Raw genomic sequence first — 23592 nt, 5'->3', positions numbered from 1 at the left:
CCAACAAATGGGATCTGGTGGAATGGATGATATAATTAGGTAAATGTGCCGACCTTCCAAGAGGTCTTGGGTTCGACGCTAAACGAGTGTTCTAAAATATCTTGAAACTTGAGGACCAAAATAAATTTTTTTAGTAAAACTTATCTAACATTACAACAAAGTTGAGTTTACAGTATGTCATCAATTTCAAAGCGTCATGTTAAATTGTTCTATAGGACCAGAAAATAAAGAGTAGTATATGAAAGCCATATGTAATAAGTTTATAGGAACGTTTTGAGCTTCTTTATAAGTTTTATAAGATACTTTTAAGGGAAAAGTCCAAAAAAAACCCAATGGACTTTACTGTTTGGAACGATTAAGTCCTTGAACAATTTTTTGGAACAAATAAATCCTTGAACATTCTAAATCCCGTTAAATAAGTCATTGGACTTTACAAAACCTGTTAAATAAGTCCTCATTTCTTAAAATTGTAACCTGTAACCTGAATAGAAGGTAACCTAAATCAAAAAAAAAAAAAAAACTTAAAAAATCCTAAAACCTTTTGACTACTCATCTCCCTCCCGTCTCCTTCTCCCTCTCGCACGACGCACACCATCGTCTCCCTCACACACCGTTGTCTCCCTCGCTCCCATCGCCGCCGCACCACCTCCGTCGCCGCCCCTGTCGCTCGACTAATCAGGTTTGCTCCAAAATTACATTTCATTTTTTGTAAGAAATTTCTGAGATTGAATCATCTTGTTATCCGTTCTGCTTGTTACCAAATGAAACTTATGATTTTCCTAAATTAGCCGAGGTTTCTACAAGAGGCAGATTTCTTTTTTTCTTCTTCTTTGGTTTCTTCTCCTTCCATGATAAGGTCTGAGAAGCTGCTGTTCAATTGGAACAGAAGCTGCTGTTCATAATCACAAGTCATTGGATAATTAGTGTCTTTATGTGCTTCTCAATTGACCAGCAGCCCAAATGTGAATATGAATTTTTGATAAAAATACCAAAATGAAAATGAAGCTAGCTCCTCTTTTTTTTTTTTTTGGAGAAGAACACTATTACCTTTCACTTATCAAAAAAGTCACTTGTATTTGGCAAATATTAGGAGCAGTGCATGATGATTACTCCACTAAGTGTGAAGAACTTTGCATCTCCTTCCGACTATTGCATCAATTCCTTTACTTTGAATGACCAAAAACTGAAAGAAAATTATAGATTTCTATCAGCACTTAGAGAGATTAGTGCTTATGAATCTATCCAGGGCTGTAGTCATGATGGCTTATCTAATATATAGTATATACAAGCACTCACCAATACATCCTTATCCACTAATTTCTCTCGTCCTAAATTTTTATGAGTAACTAAGCAGAAGATATATAATTTGTTTCATTTTCCTTACCATATTTGTTGACAAATTCGTGATGCTCATATTTGCTTAGATTAATTACACAAACGTTAAACTCATTCTAAAATTAGGAACTAACTCCATGAAACCATGAGGTCTTCCAAGTGATTTCACTTCTTTCACAATCATACTTAACAACATTGAGGCCTTTGTACAACACAACAACATTTGATTAATCCAAGTATAGATGGTGATTTGTCCCGACCCGGTGGGGAACCCGGTTCACCCGACCCGAACGGGGACGGGGATTCCACGCTAAAACAGGTCCCGACCCCCGGTAGACTCAAACCGGGGACGGGGGATGTTACTCAAATCGGGGTCGGGGATCCCCGGTAAAATCAAACTAAAAGATACTTTTTATAAGGTTTGACCGTGAATTGACCGGGGTTTTACCGGGTTTTGACCGGGGATTGCTAAAATTAACCGGGGACGGGATGATAACCCCCGTACCCGCTGAGGACCGGGGCCGGGGGACGTTATTACAAACCGGGACTGGGGTCGGGGATTACAAAACCCGCCCCATCCCCATCCCGTTGCCATGCCTAAATCCGAGTAGCGGCCTATATGAGGAGTGTGTGAAGGAGCTGAGATGCATGGGTGTTTATTTAAGTGTGCATTATTATTGTACATTCTTAGCCAAATAGAAGATATGGCTATCATAAGACTTATAATGCAATTATAACCAATTGTTTTTGTTGCCACTGTTGTATAATATTTATATATTTATATTGAAATTTGTAGTAGCTTTCAACAAGCAAGCTATAATAATGGTTTTTAGTCTTTATTTGTACATATAGTCATCCATTATGTTTTCATCGGTGAATCGTACTGAAATTGTTATTTTTGTTTACAGAATGATATCTGATTGCGATGGTGATTATAGTGATGATCCTAGCTATGAAATAGACGATAATTCAAGTGAACATATGTCAGATTCAAGAGAAGCATCCTACCGTATTCAATTTCAAGAGAGGTTGTTGTTAACGATGAAGACCGTAATGAAGGTGATGCTATTGTTGGTGATGAAGAATATCATAAAAGTGATAATGTTGTTAGACATCAAGAAGGGTTACAACAAAGTCAAATGGCTATATCTCTACCAGAATTTAATGATGCAAATGAAGAATAATTCATACCATGACCTTAACATAGATTAGGCATTACTTTGGTATATTTTAGCGTAACTTTTGGTATATTTGGCGCAATTGTTGGTATTTTTTGGTGCAACTTTTGGTATATTTGGCGCAATTGTTAGTATTTTTTTTGCGTAACTTTTGTTGCATATTTTGGTTCAACTTTTGGTATATATTTTGGTTTAACTTTTGGTAAAATTATGCCCAATATGCAGATTATTATGCTTTGGATACAACTTTTGTATATTTTGCGAATAGTAATGAGAATGGTATATTTGTTTTTTTTTATAAATGTAAGTACTTTTTTCGTTCAAAAAATATTTATGGACTTGATTGTTCAAAACATGAAAATCCATTGGTTTTTTCGGACCTTTTCCACTAACAAAAATGTATTTAACATATTTTAGAAAGTCCAAGGACTTATTTAACAAGTTTTGTAAAGTCCAATGACTTATTTAACGAGTTCTAGAATGTCCAAAGATTTATTTGTTTCAAAAAATTATCCAATGATTTAATCGTTCAAAACAGTAAAGTCCATTGGGTTTTTTTTGGACTTTTCCCTACTTTTAATACAAAGCATCTCATTTAACTATTCTTTAAAAAGGATTTGATTCTTCAAGTATAAATAACTAGTTTAATTACCTCATATGATTCATTCTTGAAATTAGGGTATAAGAGTTTCTGGTTCGACAACAAGTTTGGAATCATATGGCTACGTCCATGTGTTGATACAGGATTATAGTCCTAGAATTCCGGTATTTCATGATCGTAAATGCATAACCAACTTAGGCTGCAGCAAGGATTCAGATGAAATTCTCAACGAATAATGATAGCACCTGCAAGGTTTTTGGATGATGAATCATGCATGGTGAATTGGTGATTGCAAGATTTGCAATGCAAGTAGAGCATGAGTCTCTTTGCGCTATTGCCATGTCAGAAGAAACGATTTTGAAACAAGAAGAAGATATGTGTGATTTTTCAGAAAGAATATGAAGCAGATGAGATGATGGGAAATGCAGAAAACCAAGTTTTTTTTTTTAAAATTCGTCTCTCTCAATTAAAAGCATGTCTTTTCCATCTATGAAAAAACCATCTGAAATAAAACCTTCTCAATCTATACTGATAAATTAATCCAAACAGATAGATGTATCGATACAAGACTTGACGGAAAACCAACCAAACAACCCATGACACTTCTTAGTTTCAAGAATAATATGTGAAAGTTGAAAATGACCTATAATGTTTTTTTTGGAACACCTAAGTAGATATTTCTTTTTCTTTTATGCTATTGTTACCAATTCCCCCCCCCCCCCCCAATCGTATCATATGTAATGATACTACAAGTATGTAGTAACAATTTTTTGTTAACTTACGAAAGCCGACGTCAATTTAAAGCAATTGTACCTTCAAGGCCTCTAAATCTTTTTCAGTTATATCGGGATGGTTGAATGGGTGCTTAGTAGGTCCAACCCTACACATCGACAATTGGGTTACTGGCTCAGTACCTACAAGGAGCCCAATCCTCAAAGGATTTGTAACTCGGACATCGTGACTATACGACTCAAATTCTCATTTCTTTGTAAAATATACCATTCCGAAACCAAATGAGTTACACCCTGAGGACAAGATATGAAATTTTTTGTATTCGTTCCCGGGTGGATTTAGGTTATAGTGGTAGGGGGCACATGCCCTCAACAAAAAGATAAATCGAAGTGGTGTAAAAAATGTTCCTTTAGTGCCCCTATCAATTAAACTCGAATATTTTTTAGACCTCAACCTATTTAAAGTCATTTGAATTCATTTGATTCAAGGTTTGTTAATGTTGATCTTTTAATTATGATTTATTATGTGATCCTTTTCTAACCGAATCTACTTTCTTCGCCTCTAGGCCTCTAATTTCTTGTTACTAACCATTAACTTTTGTGTTTATTAAGTATTACACAATGTGATTAATCTTTCAGTAGCTTTGTTACAAATTGGTTTAATATCAAATGCCAGCATGTATTTACTACAAATTCGTTTAACGGTTTGTTTTATGGCCATCTGGTTCATTATGAATCAGTCGAATCTTGTATTAGTTTGCAACGTGTTCATCTGCTTAAGTTGAACATTTAGTGGCATTTTTTTATACGTATTTAAATCGAACGAAAAGCGTGACAAAAATAAATTGAAAAGGTAGATAATAGTGGTGCATAGGTAGGAGTAGGAGTAGGAGTAGGAGTAGGAGTAGGAGTAGGAGTAGGAGTAGGAGTAAAGCAATAGGGTGGGGTGTGTGTTAATTATGTTAGCGTGGACTGGTTGTATGATGCATCATTGTCCGTATGCTATATATAGATTGGCCTCACTCCCCCTATAATATTTATGACGAAATAGATTAACACACTACTTCATTAATTACATCTATTATCAACATCATGTGGTCCACCAATCCCTTACTACAAAAGTACAAAATACTTTTTAAATACAAATCCTTCGTTCGATTAGATTGGATCGATTTAATTCTGTTGGATTTTGAATTGATATCTAGTAATCGACTAAGGGATCGTTTATCAGACACTTAACCGTTAAGTGTTTATCAAGTTATATTACCTTACTGATGAATATAGCAAGGACAAATAATCTTACCCGGTAAGAACGAAGACAGAGTCCTAATGCCATTTATTTTTGGCATAAATTGTTATCAAGGAAATAATTGATTATGTTCTTGAAAACATTCTCATGCGTACCCAAGTTCAATGAGGACTACTTCATAGCGGAGGATTAGTATGGTGAAATTTTGACGAGAATGATAATTTTATATTTTTATGCCTCTTTCTCTTGGTTGCTTTAAGTTTGATCTCTCATTCTCTTTATTTTCTCAATCTCTTCATCTCCGTTTAGTTTCGGCATTCAAGAAACAATCGATTATGTTTTTGAAAACATTAACACGCACCCAAGTTCAACCGGGACTACATTGCGGAAGATTAATACGGTGAAATTTTGCCGAGAATGGTATTTTATAGCTTTCTATCATTTTCTCTCCGTTATTATAATTTTGGTCCCTCTATTCGTTCCTACACATGAATACAAACAGTTTGTTTAAATGTTTGAGTGTTTTTTTTTTGTTTGAACTCATATCAACAACATTCTCTATCCTAAAGAAGATCAAAATAAAAAAAATCTTTCTTTACGTTTTTCGCAATTACGTTCATCAAGTGAAGTTTCTTTTACTATACTATGTTATCATGCACCTATCTATGCAAATTGTAATGTTTTTTCTGGCTTAAAATTTGTATTTTTGTAATTTAAAATAAATTTTTTGTAACCCAAAATGGATTTAATTAGGTTTTGGAAAAGTGTTAATCAAGTCTTGACAAAGGTTTGACAAAATAGTTCATTTTTCAAACTCAAACAGTTTTTTTTGCAACACACATTCAGGAACGTAAAGGCATCGCCAAAAAAATTAATATGGACTTTCGTGAAAAATGTTAAACCAAGAAAATAAAAAAGTAAATAAAAGTAAAAGTTTTTAATTATGTTAAATGTTGTATAAATAACAGTTGTTATAAATAAAACATAATATATAAAATAAAAGAATTAATCATTTAGGGGTCATTTACTAAATTCTTACCCAGTAAGTATTTACTGGACAATATTCCTTATCTGATGAACATGGCAAGGGGCAAAAATCCTATCCGGTAAGAGCGATGATAAGAATGGAGAGTCTTACCCGGTAAGTGAGGATGACGACTTACCATGTAAATTGTTGCATAAGATACATTTTGATGTAAAAAAAATCTTGTCCGATAAAATAAATTATAGTGTTGATTCTTAATGATAAACGTTTACCGAGTAAGCATTTAGGTAAACAGCCCCTTAGTGAACACTTTTCAATTCAAACTAAATAAAAATAATGAAAAATTAGGTGAATCATTTTTTGTTTTTATAGTTGAAGACTTAAAATAGTTGCTATCATATAATTTAACTTTTTTTTATTTAAAAAGGAGCTTGGTGTTGTACAAAATATATGTGTGTGTTTGTATTATATACATATATGTTATATAGGATTATGATTAAGTTGGGTTCTTACTTGAAATAAGTTTAAGGTTTCAATGAAATACATTTATCCCTATCTGTCACAACTTCATTAACATTTATAAGAACAAATGTATTGTCTATTCTAAGATTTTGTATATTTTTCAAATTTCAAGAATTGGGTTATTTGTTTGATAAATTATAAATTTACGTTTTTTATATGGTGAATCATAAACTAAATTTGTTCCATTTTATGAACTATGAAAAGTTTTTTCTTATAGATTTTGTGTTTTGAGTTGCACCATGAATTGAGATTTGTCATTTATTTATTTTTGTCAATGATAAGTTGGATGTTTTTTGTTTGTTTGTCAGGATCATTAAAAGATATTAAGACAATTTAATTTTCATAAACAAAAAATATTTTATGTTTATATATGACCTTTCAACGACAAAGTTCACATTATGATGAAGATTAAATAGACGATCGAATGTCTATCCATAAATAAAAAACCTAATTATTTTCATATTAAAAAAATAAAATTAATTTATATCTAAAACATTTTAAGTACATTCATTGTTTTATATTATATTTTTATTAGTTAATTAACAAATAATGTTTCTTATATCATAATTTAACGTGTTTCTTGATAATAAAAAAAACGTTACTATACACAAGGCGCGGTGTATGCACTGGTACGAGTTAAAAGAGGAAGAGAAGGGTTTGGGGAAGGTTTTAGAGGAAGCTGTACCTTTGTGTTTTTTATGTTGTTTGTTGTACAACCTTTCAAGTACATGGTACAAGCAAGCAGTGAATCTTAGTTATGGTTTTAGTTTTGTACTCACCCTCATTTAAACTGTCAATTGGTTAGCACCAACTGAAAAATAATACTCTATCAACCTCACAAAACTATTCATTATTAATACAAATCACTTGTTGAATTCATATTTTTATACAATTAACTTCTCATACAAGTTACGTTTCAAACAATGAACATGAAGTTTGAGAAGAGATGATTCATTAAGCTGCATACGTAATTTTGTCAACCATGGGTGCCCGAGTTACACATCTCGACTGATCTCAACGTTCTAGAAGACAATCAATCAAGAAAATCGTTAGTGGTTTTGTAGGATTTGAACCGGATAACGAGATTCGTTAGTTCAACTACTTTCATGCATGTTCATGCACAACTACGATTTTGCGTCCTTCTTCCTGACCAACAATTACTCGATCAACACCAATACTGTTGTATTAAGTTTATCCTGTACAAAATGTACTGTCATCTATGTTTTATTGGCTTCACCTCTTCTATTCTAACCTCGATATTTAATGAAGAATGGCATAAGAAAAGTGAGAATTTTAGGCTTTTGGCTGTTAGATCTTGTGTGATGTACCATCCTACATTCCTACTGCTTTGCTGCACCCTCTCTCTGCAACCCTACAGACATTATGGAAACCAGACCTAACACTTTCAACCTTCCTTTCCTAAGTTGCCCATCATTGAATCTCTTTTTGGATTCTTCCTTCATATAATCTTATGGGGTTTATAATCCATCATCGTTTCATGATCGCTGTCAAGTCCTTTTCTTTTATGTTACTTCAATTTGGCAAAAATCTAGTTTTAAGTTCCAGAAAAAATGATTCCTGCTTATGTTTGATTACAGTTACCGACATAAAGGTAAAACCTCTAACTCCTAGACTGTTCTTATCGCTTTAATTTGATTGATTTCCCTGTTTCTTTAACCAGAAGTTTCAGTTTTCAAAACTTTGTTCTTTTGTTGGGATTAAGCAGACAGTTCTTGATGATGGCTTTTACTAGAACAAGTGTTGAAGATGTTGTTGTTGTTGTTGTTATGATTGTGATACTGAGCTTGATTGGGATATGCGTCAATGGAGAAAATGGTGAATATGAAGGTGTGGAAGGAGGAGCTCCAATGGTGAAAACAGAGCAAGAAGCTTTGTACTCTGCTATCCAAGGTTTTGTGGGTCAATGGTGGAATGGCTCGTATCTTTATCCTGATCCTTGTGGTTGGACTCCTATTCAGGTACCCCACCTCTGATCACACAACTATACATGCCTTTGACTTTTGAAAGTCCACCTTGACTTTTTATCTTTCAAATTTGACTGACTTTTGTTGTTTTTAAAGCCTTAATGTTAGTTGGTTTTGTTTTACAGGGTGTTTCTTGTGATATTTTTGATGGATTCTGGTATGTCACAGACTTAAACATTGGTTCCGTTGATGATAACTCTCTTGCCTGTGCTCCATATGTTGAATTTAGACCCCATTTGTTTCAACTCAACCACCTCAAATCACTTGCATTCTTTCACTGCTTTGTGGCACCCATTCCAATTCCTTCCGGAAACTGGGCTGCGTTTTCGGGTAGCCTCGAGTCTCTCGAGTTCAGGTCGAACCTTGGTCTCACCGGAAACATCCCACCTGATTTTGGTCAACTCGAAAAGCTTCAATCTTTGGTGGTAATCGAAAACGGATTATCGGGTGGTTTACCGGAAAACATTGGTAACCTGACTCGTTTGAAGAGATTGGTGTTATCTGGGAATGGGTTCACGGGTGAAATCGGAGATAGTTATGGTTATTTGAGTGAGTTATTGATCTTGGATTTGAGTAGAAACTCATTATCTGGGAGTTTGCCTTTGACTTTTGGAGGGTTGACTTCTCTCTTGAAGCTTGACTTGAGTGAAAACCAATTAGAAGGGAGAATCCCAAGTGAGATTAGCAATTTGAAGAACCTAACCCTTCTGGATCTTAGTAACAACAAGATTTCTGGTGGGTTGACCAAATCAATTCAAGAAATGTGTTCATTACAAGAGTTGGTTTTGTCAAGAAACCCAATCGGAGATGATCTCATGAACATCGAGTGGCAAAATCTTCAAGGGCTCATGGTGTTGGATCTTTCGAGCACACGATTGATGGGTGGTATTCCGGAGTCCCTTTCGCAGTTGAAAAAGCTAAGATTTTTGGGTCTTCACGACAATCATCTCTCGAGTAATCTCTCATCAAAGTTGGCAGAATTACCGGATCTAACTTCACTATACGTGTATGGAAACAACCTCACAGGAGAGCTCAAATTCACTCGAGGGTTCTACGGTAAAATGGGTAGGCGATTCGGGGCATGGAATAACTCTAACCTATGCATCCCAGTTGATTTCATACCTACAAAATTTAGCCCTTACGGAATAAAGGCTTGTCAAGAAGTTACCATGAGTGAGGTCAGTTTTCGTGATTCTGGTTCAAAGATGGTAAATGAGAACCATAACCTGGATTCCCATTTCACGACTTCTTTAAGTCGCTCAAAATATAAATCCGACATGACTTGGTGCGTGTTTATGATAATTATCCTTTTAATTAACTTGTTCATGTAACGTATTACTAGATCTTAATGTCATGAATATATTTTGTACATCCACATCACATGGATGGTTGGTTTTTAATGATCTCGGGTCTTGGGACGCTACATCTACACATTGATGATCTACTTATCCATCATACCAAAATAACACAATCTTTATTTTTAATTAGTTTTTTTTGTAATTTTTTGGTCAAAGAAGGTTGGATCGTCCCTCATGGTCAAACGTGCCCTCAGGGGGCGATCCGTGTTGTTATTTTTGGTAAAACTTGAAAAAAATGACTATTTTGTTAATATATTATGTATTTTTTTGGTCATTTTGGTGAAATTCCCTTTCACATTTATTTGTTTCACAATATGAACCTTTTTAACCTGTTTGTGAAACAAAAGTTATACATAAAAAAAATTTACATTGTGAACTGAATACATATAAATCAAAATAACGCAATCTTTATCATTACAAATATCAGTTACATTTATAATTTATCATTATAAAAAAAATAATCACGTCTTAAATAGATTTGATGTAATAAATCAAATTGAATTTAAAAATATATTTGTGCGTAAAAGTAACCATCATACTTGACATAGACGTGTTACACATCATTCTACGTTTATAAAATGTAAATTTGATAGGAGTTGTGGAAATTTGTTTTATTTGGTTACAGATATCCAACGATTGTTAACTTTCCTTTTTTGGAAAATACGTGAAATAATTTGAATCACGTTAATCTTTAGATAAAATACATTATATACGATAATTGCTTCTGAATTTAGAAACTTTCGATGGTTTTTGCATACGAAAAGAAATATATAATGGTTGATTACATTTTTGAGTAACAAACATTTTAATACAGATGAATTAATCATAAAAAATAAGTTTTATTGATCGATCATTATATCAGTTCATCTCTTAATCCTAAAATTTAATATAGTTTAAATATTCTACAAAATATACCTAAATTTTATAATACTTCAAATTTTAGATTTTAAAAAAAAATTAATTGATATAAACATAAAACTTGTATTTTATTCTACATTTACTAAAACTTCAACTAACTTTTATGTAGAATGCCATTGACGTCTCTCTCATTGCTTAGACTCTTAACACTTTTCGTCTCCTTCTCTTCATCACTTCATGTGTTTTCTTTAATATATATATATATATATATATATATATATATATATATATGTGTGTGTTTGTGTGTGTATATATATACATTTCACTTCAACATCCTACAAAGCATTTACACCCCTAAATCAATTGTCCTCTCAATCATGGCCTTCTTTTCTTCTTTCAAAACTCCATGGAAGTTCTTGATGGTTCTCTTTGTGGTGATCCTTCTTGTCAATGCCAGCTCTTCGACTAGCCGTGGGGAGACAGTATCGTCATCCATGAACTCCCAGATAACAATGTCAGAGACGGCTTTCAAGAAGCCAGCAGGGTTGCTCTTGGGTATGCTGCCCAAGGGCAACTCGATACCGCCTTCAGGTCCTTCAAAGAGCCACCATTAGTGCCACCCCTAGCCGGCTAAGAACTAAAACATACATACATATATAATTTGTATCTATGGAATGGAAATACTAATTATGTGTAATTAAGACCTCTTTCAATCATTAATGGGAGGGTATTTATGTATATAAAAATATATGTTGCATGGTTGAAATGGTAATATTATGGATTATAGGCTTGCATATATGTGATAGAGTGATTTGGTAAATGAGTTATATATTAATGTTTATGGGAATACATGATCATTCATGAAATGTGTTACACCTATTAGAATGATATGAAGCTTTCAAATTATTTACCAAGGGTTAATTATTATAACATATGGAATTAAATGAATAGCAGTTTGTTTGATTTGATTTGCTTTGTATGAAATTTAGATACTCTTTCTAAATCCTTTAGGTAGATTGGCGATCATGTAAATATAACTAACATACGTTAATGTTTGTGTAAAAGGGTTTATAATTAACTGACGTCATTCCTCTGTCCTGTTCTAAGAGTATAGCGACATATAATGTTATTGGATCGCTTTAGGGTTGATGTGAGGATATATGGAATCATATTATATTACTCTCTAAAAGAGCCATTAAGGAGATGAATGAGTAATTAATATAATTTGGAAGATATATAATCTAAATCTAGCCACTACTGAATTCCAACACACCCTCTAGCAACGGCTAGATGGACATAGATTATCTGATGGTGTCTGGTACCTAGAATGGTAGACCTTGATTCTGATACCATGTGAGAATACATAAAATCTCATTAGATCACTCACTCTCCAAAAGAGCACTTGAGGGAAGAAAAAAATCATGTTCCAACATATAGTAAGAAGAAATTGTTAGTCGGGTTAAAAACATTTAAATAAACCAACCTAATTACTTTGACCAGAAAATTCCATAATCGACTCAAAAAATTAATGCATAACCCAACCCTAGGGTTGGGTTCCGGTGAGAATGTGAGTTATAGTGAGGAAGGTAAGAAGAAATTTCCACCTTGTATCAATCCTAATTAAAGAGATCCACTAGATCAACACACTAATAAAAAAACACTAAATCAATTCTCTTTTAAAACATAATTAATAGATTAATTTAAAATGAAAAACGATTTCAGCTCACACATCTCTATCTTTTAAGTTCTAGCATCCTTCGCCACAACCCTATGAGTTATATAGGAGGTTGGGTTCGTGGAGTTGGACAATGGGTTGAAAAAGTCCCCAATACCACATTGTCTAAAACAATAGTTCTTTTAATTTGATTTAATTAAATAATTAACAATTAAATACTTGTTATATAAAAGTGACTTGAAAAAATACACATGAAAATAATTTAAACATAATTAAAACTAAGAAGTTGTTTGTTTACTTCTTAATGGTTCCATTAAGAGACAGCCTTTGAACTGTTAAGAGGTGATTCTTGTTTGACAAAAAAAAAATATGTCTCTTAATTATTCTAAAACTCTCTGAATGAATTTGTATCTTATGTATCCCTTAACCATTCAGTACTTTAATTTCATTCTGAGTAATTACCAAAGAATTATATTTCATTTTGTACTATATTATAAGAGTCTATTAATTATTCAGCACCAAACCATTCAGCAACTGTCAAACAGCCCCTAAGCTTGGGCCTAACCAATTCTGCATGTCACAATTGTTGGTCCAGTCTTAAAACGGTCCCAGGACCGACCTAACCAAAAATCCTAGGACTACTTCTAGGCTTGTTAACCGATCCCATCAAGCCGGTATAGTTTCAATTTTTTGAATTTAGTATTGAAATATGCTTTTATATAACACAATTACTTGGAAAAATCTTGAATAACTTAAATTTTTTATAAAAAAACTGGTTTACATAATATATAAAAACTTACAAAAAATGAAAAATTGGTCCTATATATAACCTCCCCAGTCCCACTACCAGGGTAAAGTTAAGCCTTGAAATTTCATAAAACTTGTACTCGGTCCCAAATTGTCGGACCGGAACACAACCAATTGATCCGGGGCCACACAAGAGTACGTTTTTCACTATGGTAAAACTTAGAAAAATATGTGGTAAAAGTGGGATGTGAAATCATAGAAGGCAAGATACATGGATCAACATTTTACCTTGTTATTTAACTTGGGCGAGCCACTCGTCAACCATATCAAGAGCTAACACTCCTCAAGAGGAAAAGTTGCTAAAAAACAGTGCACTTAAGAACTCCATCCTGAAATATGTTAAAAGTAAACTAATGTTTTGATGGAATATCATTTTCCATTGTAAAGTAGAAACGTCACCGAAAAGATGGAAAAAGAAATTTGAAATAAACGATAGAGAAGGATAACGACTATTTAATTGGGTAATCTTGTCCTTACGAATAAATATTAATCTACGATGCAAATGCGGCTGAACTAAAAAAAATTCTTGATGGTTTGCTTAACCTGCCATGAATTTATCAACACCATGTTAGTTATTAAACTAAATTGGTGCTAGTCTGAGATTTTCCTATGGTAACCACTCTCGATTCAAACATCCAGCTCACTCTCAGAGCTAGACCCAAGTCGGTCCCAATTGAAACATATAAAATCTCTTATTTGAAAATTCTCTTTTTTTTTTTTTGTAAATATTTTATTGAAAGACACTTTAAAATATCTAATTAGGTCATTCAAATATACATTAAATCTATTTTTTAAAAAAAACTAAACCCTAAATGCATGAAATAGCAACTTACTTTCATAAATTTTCTTATTATAGCATTCTACCTTTGTTTTTTTTTTCTTATTACAACAATGTATTTTCAAATTATTTTTTATTAAGGCATCATACTTTAAAAAATTACCCATAATAGCAATGGGTAACCTGCTACCTTTTAAAACCAGTTAACCCCTTGAGTTTTTTTACTTGTGTGGCTTTAATGAGGTGATGTGGATGACACATCATTTTGATGACTTAACTAAAATAAAAATAAAAATTTATTTCAAATTATTATTAGTGATTTTATTTTTCATTGCTATGATCTTAAAAAATATTTAATTTGTTTGACATTTTCTTATCAAGTTGCATGTAAATTAAATATTATAGAGTAAAATATTTTTTAAATAAATATGAAACATTATTTTCGAGATATATTTTGTTTGTAAAAAAAATGTGTATTTAATGTTCTCTTTGAAATGTTAACAAAATATATTGTGATCTACAATATTTTAATATTGTTATATTAATAAATAATTCAAAAAAAATCTAATTAATTTAATATATTTATACGTCAAGTAAAAGTATGAAAATACTAATCAAGTTAAGACGTTTTTTACATCATTATATATCGAAAAACATATGTTCCATGGTATCAATATGAATTAAAAGGTTCAATGAAATATGGTGATTTTATAAATGAAGTTTTATACATATCAATATGAATTAAAAGGTTCAATGAAATATGGTGATTTTATAAATGAAGTCATATATATATATATATATATATATATATATATATATTAATATCTACAGAATAATTCTAATTAACTCAAATATTTTTAATGCATAATGTAACCCTATTAGTTATATACAAGGTTGTGTTGGTGGATCATTGGGTTGAAAAGTCCCCAAAAAACATTAAACAAAACAAGATTTTATTTTAATATAATTTTAAATAATTCTTGATATTTTTTGACATTTGTAGTTAATGTTCAACACAATCATGTAACTACACTACATTTTTAGGTTTCAAAAAATTATTTAGATCATGCTTATTATTTTTCCCATAATTTAGTATTTTAAACTAATTTAACAATTATAAAGGATTTACTAGCAATTTAGTAGCACGATATATTTTTACTATTACTTATTTATATAAGCTATTTTTAAAGTGCACACGGAAATAATTAAAAAAAAAAACATGACAAAAACATAATTGGGATGGGACCAAGCTTGGACCTAACGAGTCCTGCATGTGACCAGATTTCATTCACAAATGCTTGGACGGTTGGACCTACAGATGGCCACCAAAAATCTTACAACAGATTTGGACTGATACATAACTAGACGGATCGGTCTGTTTGGTCCACACTAGAGTCTGGACCAGACTATTACGTTATCAAGACAGACAAAACCACCGTTCCTTAATCAGTCCAAAATAGAGCTTTACCAAGTCTTCCCCGAACCGAACTTTTCGTATTGCATCCATCTCTAGCATAAGCAACCGGTCCAAAGTTACAATCAAACTCGTTCACAAATGCTAAACCAACATGCCTAACCAGGCCAACACCAAACTTTTCAGAACCAGCTCTAAACCAAGCTTAACTCAAGTCTACCTTCAACATGACCACCCCTGAGAAGCTACTACACTTCATCCCTAAGAAACCATTAATACCCGAAAGAAAGAAATAATGCCACCCACCGGTCTAGATATTGGCTACACAACTAAACAATCAAATACTACAAAGAAATATTAGGCCTCCAACAAATCTTTCACATGATTAATTGCTTTGGAATATATAAAACTCAGAACAAAGTAAAACTACAAGTATAAAACAATAAATATTACTATGTTTTGAGGGGAGTTCCATCTAATGTACATGTTTAGATAGCAAGGCCCAACCATGCAACAGAACAAGATACAAAATTCCAAAAATGAGCCAGGGTAGGGTTTGATCAACCATGAAATGATGACCATGAGTTTTGATATGCATATGATGAATAGTGAGGGGTAGGTTGATTTATGTGATCCCAGTATTCATTTGCATACTTAGACAAAAGCGGAAATCCGGGTGCATAACTTCGGTTATTACATGCATATTCAGACATAAAAGGACTCGACTCTTGCCTATAATCTGGCAACTGGCATGGATTATAAGAGTAGTTTAACGGGATATTATTACTGCAAGAGTTAAAACCTGTTGGTTGCAAATTAGGAGTAGCCCAGCGGCTTCGATCTGCCTTTACTGGAATTGGTGCATTTATTCCAGGAAAATCCACGCTCATTTTCCTCTTCGGCTCTGTAGGGTTTACGTTCAGGCATTCCTCATTTTCTTCTTTTGAATCTCCATTATCATATATTACAATTCCTGAAGGCTGGTCCTCTTCCAAATCTGAGCAATATTAAAAAAAACAAATCCTCAAAAATATCAAGGAAAACCAAGTAATAGAGACAAATCAGGAGTATTTTAGTTGGCAAACATAGAATAATAAGAATTATTTTTGAAACCAACTCTGTCTGTCCTGTTCTTCACCTTCCACGATAATGTGATGTTCCTGGTCTCTATTGATATCAATAGTAGAAGCCACTTTTTCTGTTATAGTTACAACAAGAAAGACATTGGTGTCTCCTGTTGTGAAATGAAAACAAAACACTTACCAAGATATCCAGGCGGGTATCCCATTTCACGCATTCTATTGAGCCATGGAGGCGGGTCGAATTCCTGGATTAAAACAAACAGCAAAGTTTAATAGATATACACTTTCATAAAACAAAAATAAAACAAGTTCAATGGAAGTCTTCAAACATAATAGTCAAAAGGATCTCAAATAAAGAGCGTCTTATAATTACTTGAAGCAACAACACTTAGAAAGTGGTAAAAAAACATCAACTGTGTAGGATAAAAGTAGAGCATACAGTGTTCAAATGAAGTGTTGAATATGTGATGTTGAAGAAAACTATTGGGTAAAGTTTCTTTGGTTAATGATTACATGTAAATTAAGCAATTACTGAACTTTTGTCTCTACACTTTGATTGCATACTTCTTCCATACACTTTTGCTCTTTACACTCTATCAAGGATGAGCCAGGGAGCAACCGATAAACTTGATCTTTTGTGACTTTGAATTACAGAAATAGCCTCTTTGCAAGCAAAACACAAGAAAAACTTCCATTCCCAGCATTGGCAGAGTCAAGGACCCTTGGTGCACCGGGATCACCCTTGCATCACTCTCAACTCTAACAGAAGTGAGTCCAATTAACGTATTGTCTATTATTAATCTTATTTTGAACTTAACCTACATAAACATTTGTATCAGAATAGTGAATGTTGTTACATATATGTGTGTAGCAGATGCCTAGCCAAGTCTGTGGTAACATTCCAAAAACAAGGCTGTCGCAAGCCAAGCATAGGTGAAAAAATCTAGCAATCAGTAATATCTTCATGATAAAAACAAGCACACCCACAATGCAATATCCTTGGGAAAGAAAAATAACTCTACATGACAACAAAGTAGTGTTTTTGTACAGATAAAAAGACATATATTTTGTATAAGACACATAGACTTGGTCCTATGCAGAGATTTAAATATACAACTCAGTGCACCCATTATACATGTTTGTACTAGGAACTTAGTTTCAGTCTTTTAGACATAAAACTACCTTCAGAAAAGGGGTTTGTGGAACTTTTTTTTCATTGTTTAGTCACCATTTATGATTTAATGCAGAGTGGTACTGAAAAATGTATCTTCCACTCTTACCCCAAGGCCTAAGAGTTTCCTTGTCTCCGAATCAAGGCAACCTGGGCTTAATCCATCAAACTTTCCACCAGGAGTATCTTGGTAATATCGTGTTAGAACATAAGGACCAGCAGGCCGTTTACTTTTCAACTGATGCAATTTGCGGGCGTTGTTGACAACAACTTTGTTAAAAGGCTTTGGGCACTCCTTCAGTGAATGATCATATGCTTCACAGTTAAAGCAACGAGAAGCATTCAGAATATCCAGAACACTGTGTTAAAGCATTGACAAGCATAAAGACAGTTATGTTGGAAAGTGTGAAAATTATGAACTTAAAGGTTAAAACACCATAACAAAAAAAATTCTATCATTCTCTTTACTTGGTATTTTCCCATGTAAGTGGTACTGTCTAAAATTTCTGCTCTGTAGAGTATAGTCTCTGGAGAACTTACAAGCCCTTTTACAATCATTTCTGCACAAATCCTAAGATTTATAAAGGCAGTAAAGAGGACCTTAAGACCAAAAAGCCAAGTTTTGTGAAGTATATAGTTTCAATCAATAGTTCTGAGATTTGTTTCTAAGTTATCAATTATCACACTGAACCACTATCTATATCATTGCTTTCCATTCAATTCAGCCATGCAATTGTGCATAGTTTAACCGACTTTTATGTCTGAGTCAACAATCTTTGGCCTCTATGACTTCATCTTGTTGCATATATACTAAAACATTATGATTTATGTGGATTGTGGGAAACACGAATTTATACTCAAGTCCAAAAATATACCTCTCATTGTTAGCCATCCCATCACCTGATGTTAAGGCAAATGCAAAATCGCGATCATAGATAGGTACAGAGTCTTTATTGAACAGGGAATCCTCAGTCTTTTGCTTCTTCACTTGATCGTCCATGTAAAAGGACTTGTATACAAGGAAAAGAAATGTTAGAAGATACAAATGACCCGAGACCTGGCATTGATTGTATCTTAACTTTGGCTCTATCCTTCCAGTGGAAGTGGATCACTAAAAAAGTGAGATTATATTAGCATGTCATGGCAATTTTCATATGACAATCAAAAGTGTGAAACTAGATCTTGTAATCATATAACTAGTACTAAACAAGGGGATTACAAGATGTACATGATATGCCAAGAAGTGTACATGTTAAACGTTGAAAACGTAAGAACTTCTTTAATGATCCCATCTCAAAACACGAGTATCTAATTGATAAATCTTATGCAATTGAAAAATATGAAAGTACAAATTTTTTATTTTTGATATTTAAACAATCAGCTTTCCAAAATGCAAAATTGACATGATGTTTCTATTTCTTTCGTTTTAAAACTTCACAATCTTCATAAGTTGTTATACTTTATGGGCAAAAAAGGTAAACTGATCACTTTGTTTTTGTACTTCTTTCAATTACATACTGAAGTATTTGATTTATCAGTCACATGATTATACTCACAAATCGCAGTCATATCAACCACATCATTTTCATCCAATTTTAATCATATTAACCAACAATCAAACATAAATGGTCAATTTTGGAGGATAAAACAAGAGGAAGAATTGTTTGACAAAGAATATTAATCTTTGTTATCAATGATTATGTTAGGTCAAAAAATTAAAATTGGAGAAAAATGACATAATTGTTATAGTTGTGGAAATACAAGCATCTAATTGATAAATCTTATGATATTGAAAAAAATGAAAGTACAATAAATTTGTTTGTCTATTTTGCATATTTGATTGTAAAAATTGTTTTTGCATCTATAACCAAACTATGCCATTTATTTTTAAGCTGAAAAGGTAAACATTCGAAGCTAACAAGCCAAATGTGGACTCAGTTTTGGTAAGGAGAGAACATTATAGTAATAGACGCATTCATCAAGTGGCAAACAAGAAAAGAAAAGAGATATCGAGCATACAATTATGTATGATTTGTCCAGGCTAACATTTAGTGCAGGAAAGTAGGTTTCGACACCTGACTCAAGCTCTTCATCAAAACCCTGACAATTGTAAAACAAATTCAGCAAGTCAATCCCCATGAACTGCAAACTCTTTCTCAAAGTTGATGTTGATAAGAAATAATATATTGCCTCAGATGGAGAACATTGTTGAGCATGCCACTCAGACCATTGATGTAAAAGTTCTTCAAGCTTCTTTTTGCTCTTTCTAAAATTAAAAATAAATTATCATTATTCAGTTATCGTATCAGAAATAATCTCCTTGACTAACAAGTAACAATATTTCTTCAAGTTGTAATCAACCTTGACAACAACTTAAATATAATTTGCACCGAAGTCTGATCATCATCTACCTGCCAAGTTTTTCTAAAACCTGATAAAGCTCTGTTAAGGTGAAAACTTATGTTCGGAGGCAGCAAATGATGAAATAAAGAAGAACAGAAACTAGAAAAAGAACTCATCATGAACAAGATATTGACAAAACAAGAAATAAATGAAAGAAAAATGGATACAGCTTCCACTTGTCTGGCTGTTCTTAGTTTCCTTTGGCATGGCCTTACAGTTGGTTGTATGCACACGATCACCATCCATGACATCCTTATGATTGGTACCTCTTAAACCCAGTTCACCAATTTCCATAGGTAGTTTCCCATCTAATTCATCTGCTCCCATTACGTGTAGTGCATCAACAGTTGCTCCTTAAACCCTGGTGAAACAAGTAACCGAAAATAGTTCACAATGGGTTGGGTTTTTTGAGAACTTCTGTGAGTGTTGTTCTTTCTCCGAATTGTTCATTAAAATATTCTTTCTGTTTCAAGTTTGTAACCTTTTAGAGAAGAGGTACAAGCATAGTGTTACCTTTATAATTGTGCAAAAGATGATGCATCATGCACACCTCTTTCCCTAAAAGTTATGGGGATAGCAATGCCACAGATAGAAATGGCAATGTCCATGCAGGTTAGTAACATCATTATTCCTATTTTCTTGACTCTTGAGGTGTGATTTTATTAGCTTGTTAGGTTTTCTACTATTATTAGTGATTGTCGTTGATAATAGTTACCAATAGAAAGCCAATAGAAGTCCATGACATATATAACAAGCCAATAAACCACCCATTGAGAAAATAAGAAAGATGATATTACTAACCAGGACATAAGCAATTTTGCTATCCCCAAAAGTTTTGGGGAAGAAGCGTGTATGATGCATTTTGTGGACAACAATAAGGTAATACTAAGTTTGTACCCCTACTATGAACGGTCACGCACCTCTAAAAAACATTCAGGAAAAAAAAACAATCAAAAGTTCTCAAAAAACTACCTCGTGGGTTTTGTGCACCTCCACCTCCTTAGCAAAGCATCACTGAACTCCAACTCACCTGCTATTGAACAACATATTTCATTAAAAAGATTAAGTATTCAAGTTAATAGTTAATAGTTAATAGTAGCACCCCCCTTGGTATTTCAAAAAACAAGTAAACCATAGTAGTTCACGATGTATGTTCTTTGCATATACTATGACGATAAACACATTGACATTAATGATACGAGTGAATAACGCACAATGAGAACTATCCTTATAGTCTTGGCCATAAATTTTTCTCAAGTACTGCATAATAGAATCTACACGTTAACTTTTGTTGTTAAAATTTTACTAAAAAGATCTGATATTTACCCAAATCCAGCACCAGCACTGTTCTCAGCTTGATGAAGTAAACAAATCAGGTCATTTTGGGATATGACCTTAAAATGAGTTTTTAATTAAATCCATAACCTAGTGGCATACTAAATAGCCATATGGTCATACTCATAGAAGGTCATGGATTTAATTAAAACCTCATTTTAGGTTATATACCTAATTATCCCCAAATGAATCTTCTCAAAAAGTTCAAAGTCCATGTTAATTTTGAAGTTGGAACGTAACCAGCTTGAAGTCTGAAGTCAAAGTGTGGCTCTAATTTGGGGGCTGAGGGTGCAAAAGAGTTCCCCCACAGTTACACGTATAACGGAATCAACGATCGTGATCAAAGCTATGTTAAGGACAAATCAAAACCACAACAAAACGGAAAATATAGATTGTAGGATGAACCGAACTTGCATAAAGACATAAATCAATAAGACAAGGAATCAAGAGAGATGAGTAAACTTCAGCTAGGGTTTCAAAGATGAAGATTGTACCTTTGCTAATGACGATGAAGTAGCCGTCAACCAGATGGCGAAAGCGCAACACTGATTCGTGGAATATTTAGAGAGAGATTAGTTTGAATTTGGGAAGCACACGAAATACCGCCGGTCTTCACCGGGCGGCTATATGCAAATTTGGTTCAAAGGAAATTTAAAATAAGCAACCGGTTTAGGTTATTTTTTCACAAAATTGCAATTTTAGTTCAGACTACAAATTTGGTCATGTGGTTACTTTTCATCCCTACGGTTTTAAATTTACAAGATGGTTATCATGGTTAAAATTTACAAGATCATCATCATGGTTTGCGAAAACGTACTGATTTGAACATTTTTGTGTTCTAACGATAAAATTTTTGTTAAACGATGAGCATTTTTCTCATTTTATCCATTTTTTGTCTTTTTATCCAATTAAAATCGAGTTTATGGTTTTGGTCAATGAGGTTTTTATTGGCTAAAGAAACCGATAAAATGAAGAAAGTGTTTTTCATTTTTTTTTAAATATATAATTTCGAAATTGCATGGACAAAAAGTGTTATTTTCGACAAATCAGATGAATCGAATTTATAGTTTATTTTGTATTTATTTAATATGATGATATTGCAACATTTATTGATATGGACATCTATTTATGAGTGGTTTACACATTGGAACGGTGAAATGAACGATAAACTTGACATTTTATGTCACAAAATACTACAAAATCGTTAGGTGACATGTAAAGATGGGTATAAATAAAAGCTTTTTTACAATAAATATAAAATGTTAAACTTTGCTACATTTATTCGGAAAAAATTGTTTATTACATTTAAAAAAACTAAAATCAACTTCATTGAATTTTGATTTATCTTGTCATGGTATGGTTTACAAATTTTTCGCTTCCCCAACAAGGAAATAGTATTCCGTGCCTATAATTCATTTATGATCTTTCTTAACAGTGACTTTCCATTTTTAATAGTTATTTTTATGAATCAGTGTCTTTGGCATCGATAGTTAAACTTTTGAATCATTAAATTTACAATGATACCATTCAACAGTAATCGAAAATACTGTCATGATAAAGTTGAAGTATGATGTGAGCACTGACATAATTAACATTTATTATTTCAGTAGTTTCAATATCACCACAGTATATGTTGAACAACCCAGTAATGTTAAAAACCACACCAAGCTCCAAAAAAACATTATTCCAAATAGCATATTTTGCTAGCAATAATACATATGCATTTAACAGTATAATTGATAATTATCTTTTCCAACCTACCATGCATTTGTTCAAGACAAAAAAAAAATAATAATAATAATGATCTAAAATAATATTTATCAGTCATAAAACTATAATTAATGTGACATTATGCACAAAAGCTCTTATATTTTGGGAAATGATCATAATAGCCAATCTTCCTAACCAAATTCATTTCTTAGTTATTTTCTTAATCTAATTTCCATTCTAGGCAAAGTTTACACAATATCTTGTGCATTTGTGTAACTCGATATTCATATAGAAAAATATTTATGCAAATTTACTTAGGTTCCGTTTGGTTTGCAGGAATGGAAATGATTTGGGAGGATATGGAATTCAAATTCATTCTAATCCCGTGTTTGATTTACAAGATTGCTCGTATTCA

The 23592-nt window shown here is 32.8% G+C and overlaps 2 protein-coding genes across 3 annotated transcripts; one reads left to right on the top strand and one right to left on the bottom strand.

Moving 5' to 3' along the window:
- Window positions 1–8385: 8385 nt before the first annotated feature.
- Window positions 8386–9917, top strand: LOC112524355 (piriformospora indica-insensitive protein 2-like). Its single transcript, XM_025134138.1, has 2 exons — window positions 8386–8580; window positions 8712–9917. Exons 1-2 carry the CDS (start codon window positions 8389–8391, stop codon window positions 9915–9917), a joined length of 1398 nt encoding a protein of 465 aa, XP_024989906.1. The 5' UTR covers window positions 8386–8388.
- Window positions 9918–15913: 5996 nt separating this feature from the next.
- On the bottom strand, window positions 15914–22109 carry LOC112525172. Of its 2 annotated transcripts, none has more exons than XM_025135171.1 (10): window positions 21962–22109; window positions 21105–21162; window positions 20300–20493; window positions 20091–20160; window positions 19920–19995; window positions 19749–19829; window positions 18605–18738; window positions 17839–18088; window positions 16740–16803; window positions 15914–16473 (listed from the first exon to the last, which is right to left on the bottom strand). In XM_025135171.1, exons 3-10 carry the CDS (start codon window positions 20457–20459, stop codon window positions 16037–16039), a joined length of 1272 nt encoding a protein of 423 aa, XP_024990939.1. In that variant the 5' UTR covers window positions 20460–20493; window positions 21105–21162; window positions 21962–22109; the 3' UTR covers window positions 15914–16036. The 2 variants fall into 2 exon arrangements, with proteins under 2 accessions (XP_024990939.1, XP_024990940.1); XM_025135172.1 differs by having other exon boundaries at window positions 21105–21165; window positions 21962–22080.
- Between the last annotated feature and the right edge of the window lie 1483 nt (window positions 22110–23592).

The sequence above is a fragment of the Cynara cardunculus genome (genome assembly GCF_001531365.2).
Source record: "Cynara cardunculus var. scolymus isolate 2C chromosome LG 13, CcrdV1, whole genome shotgun sequence".
NCBI lineage: Eukaryota > Viridiplantae > Streptophyta > Magnoliopsida > Asterales > Asteraceae > Cynara > Cynara cardunculus.
Note: the sequence above shows the minus strand (reverse complement) of the source record. Positions and strands in the feature narration are given on the sequence as shown.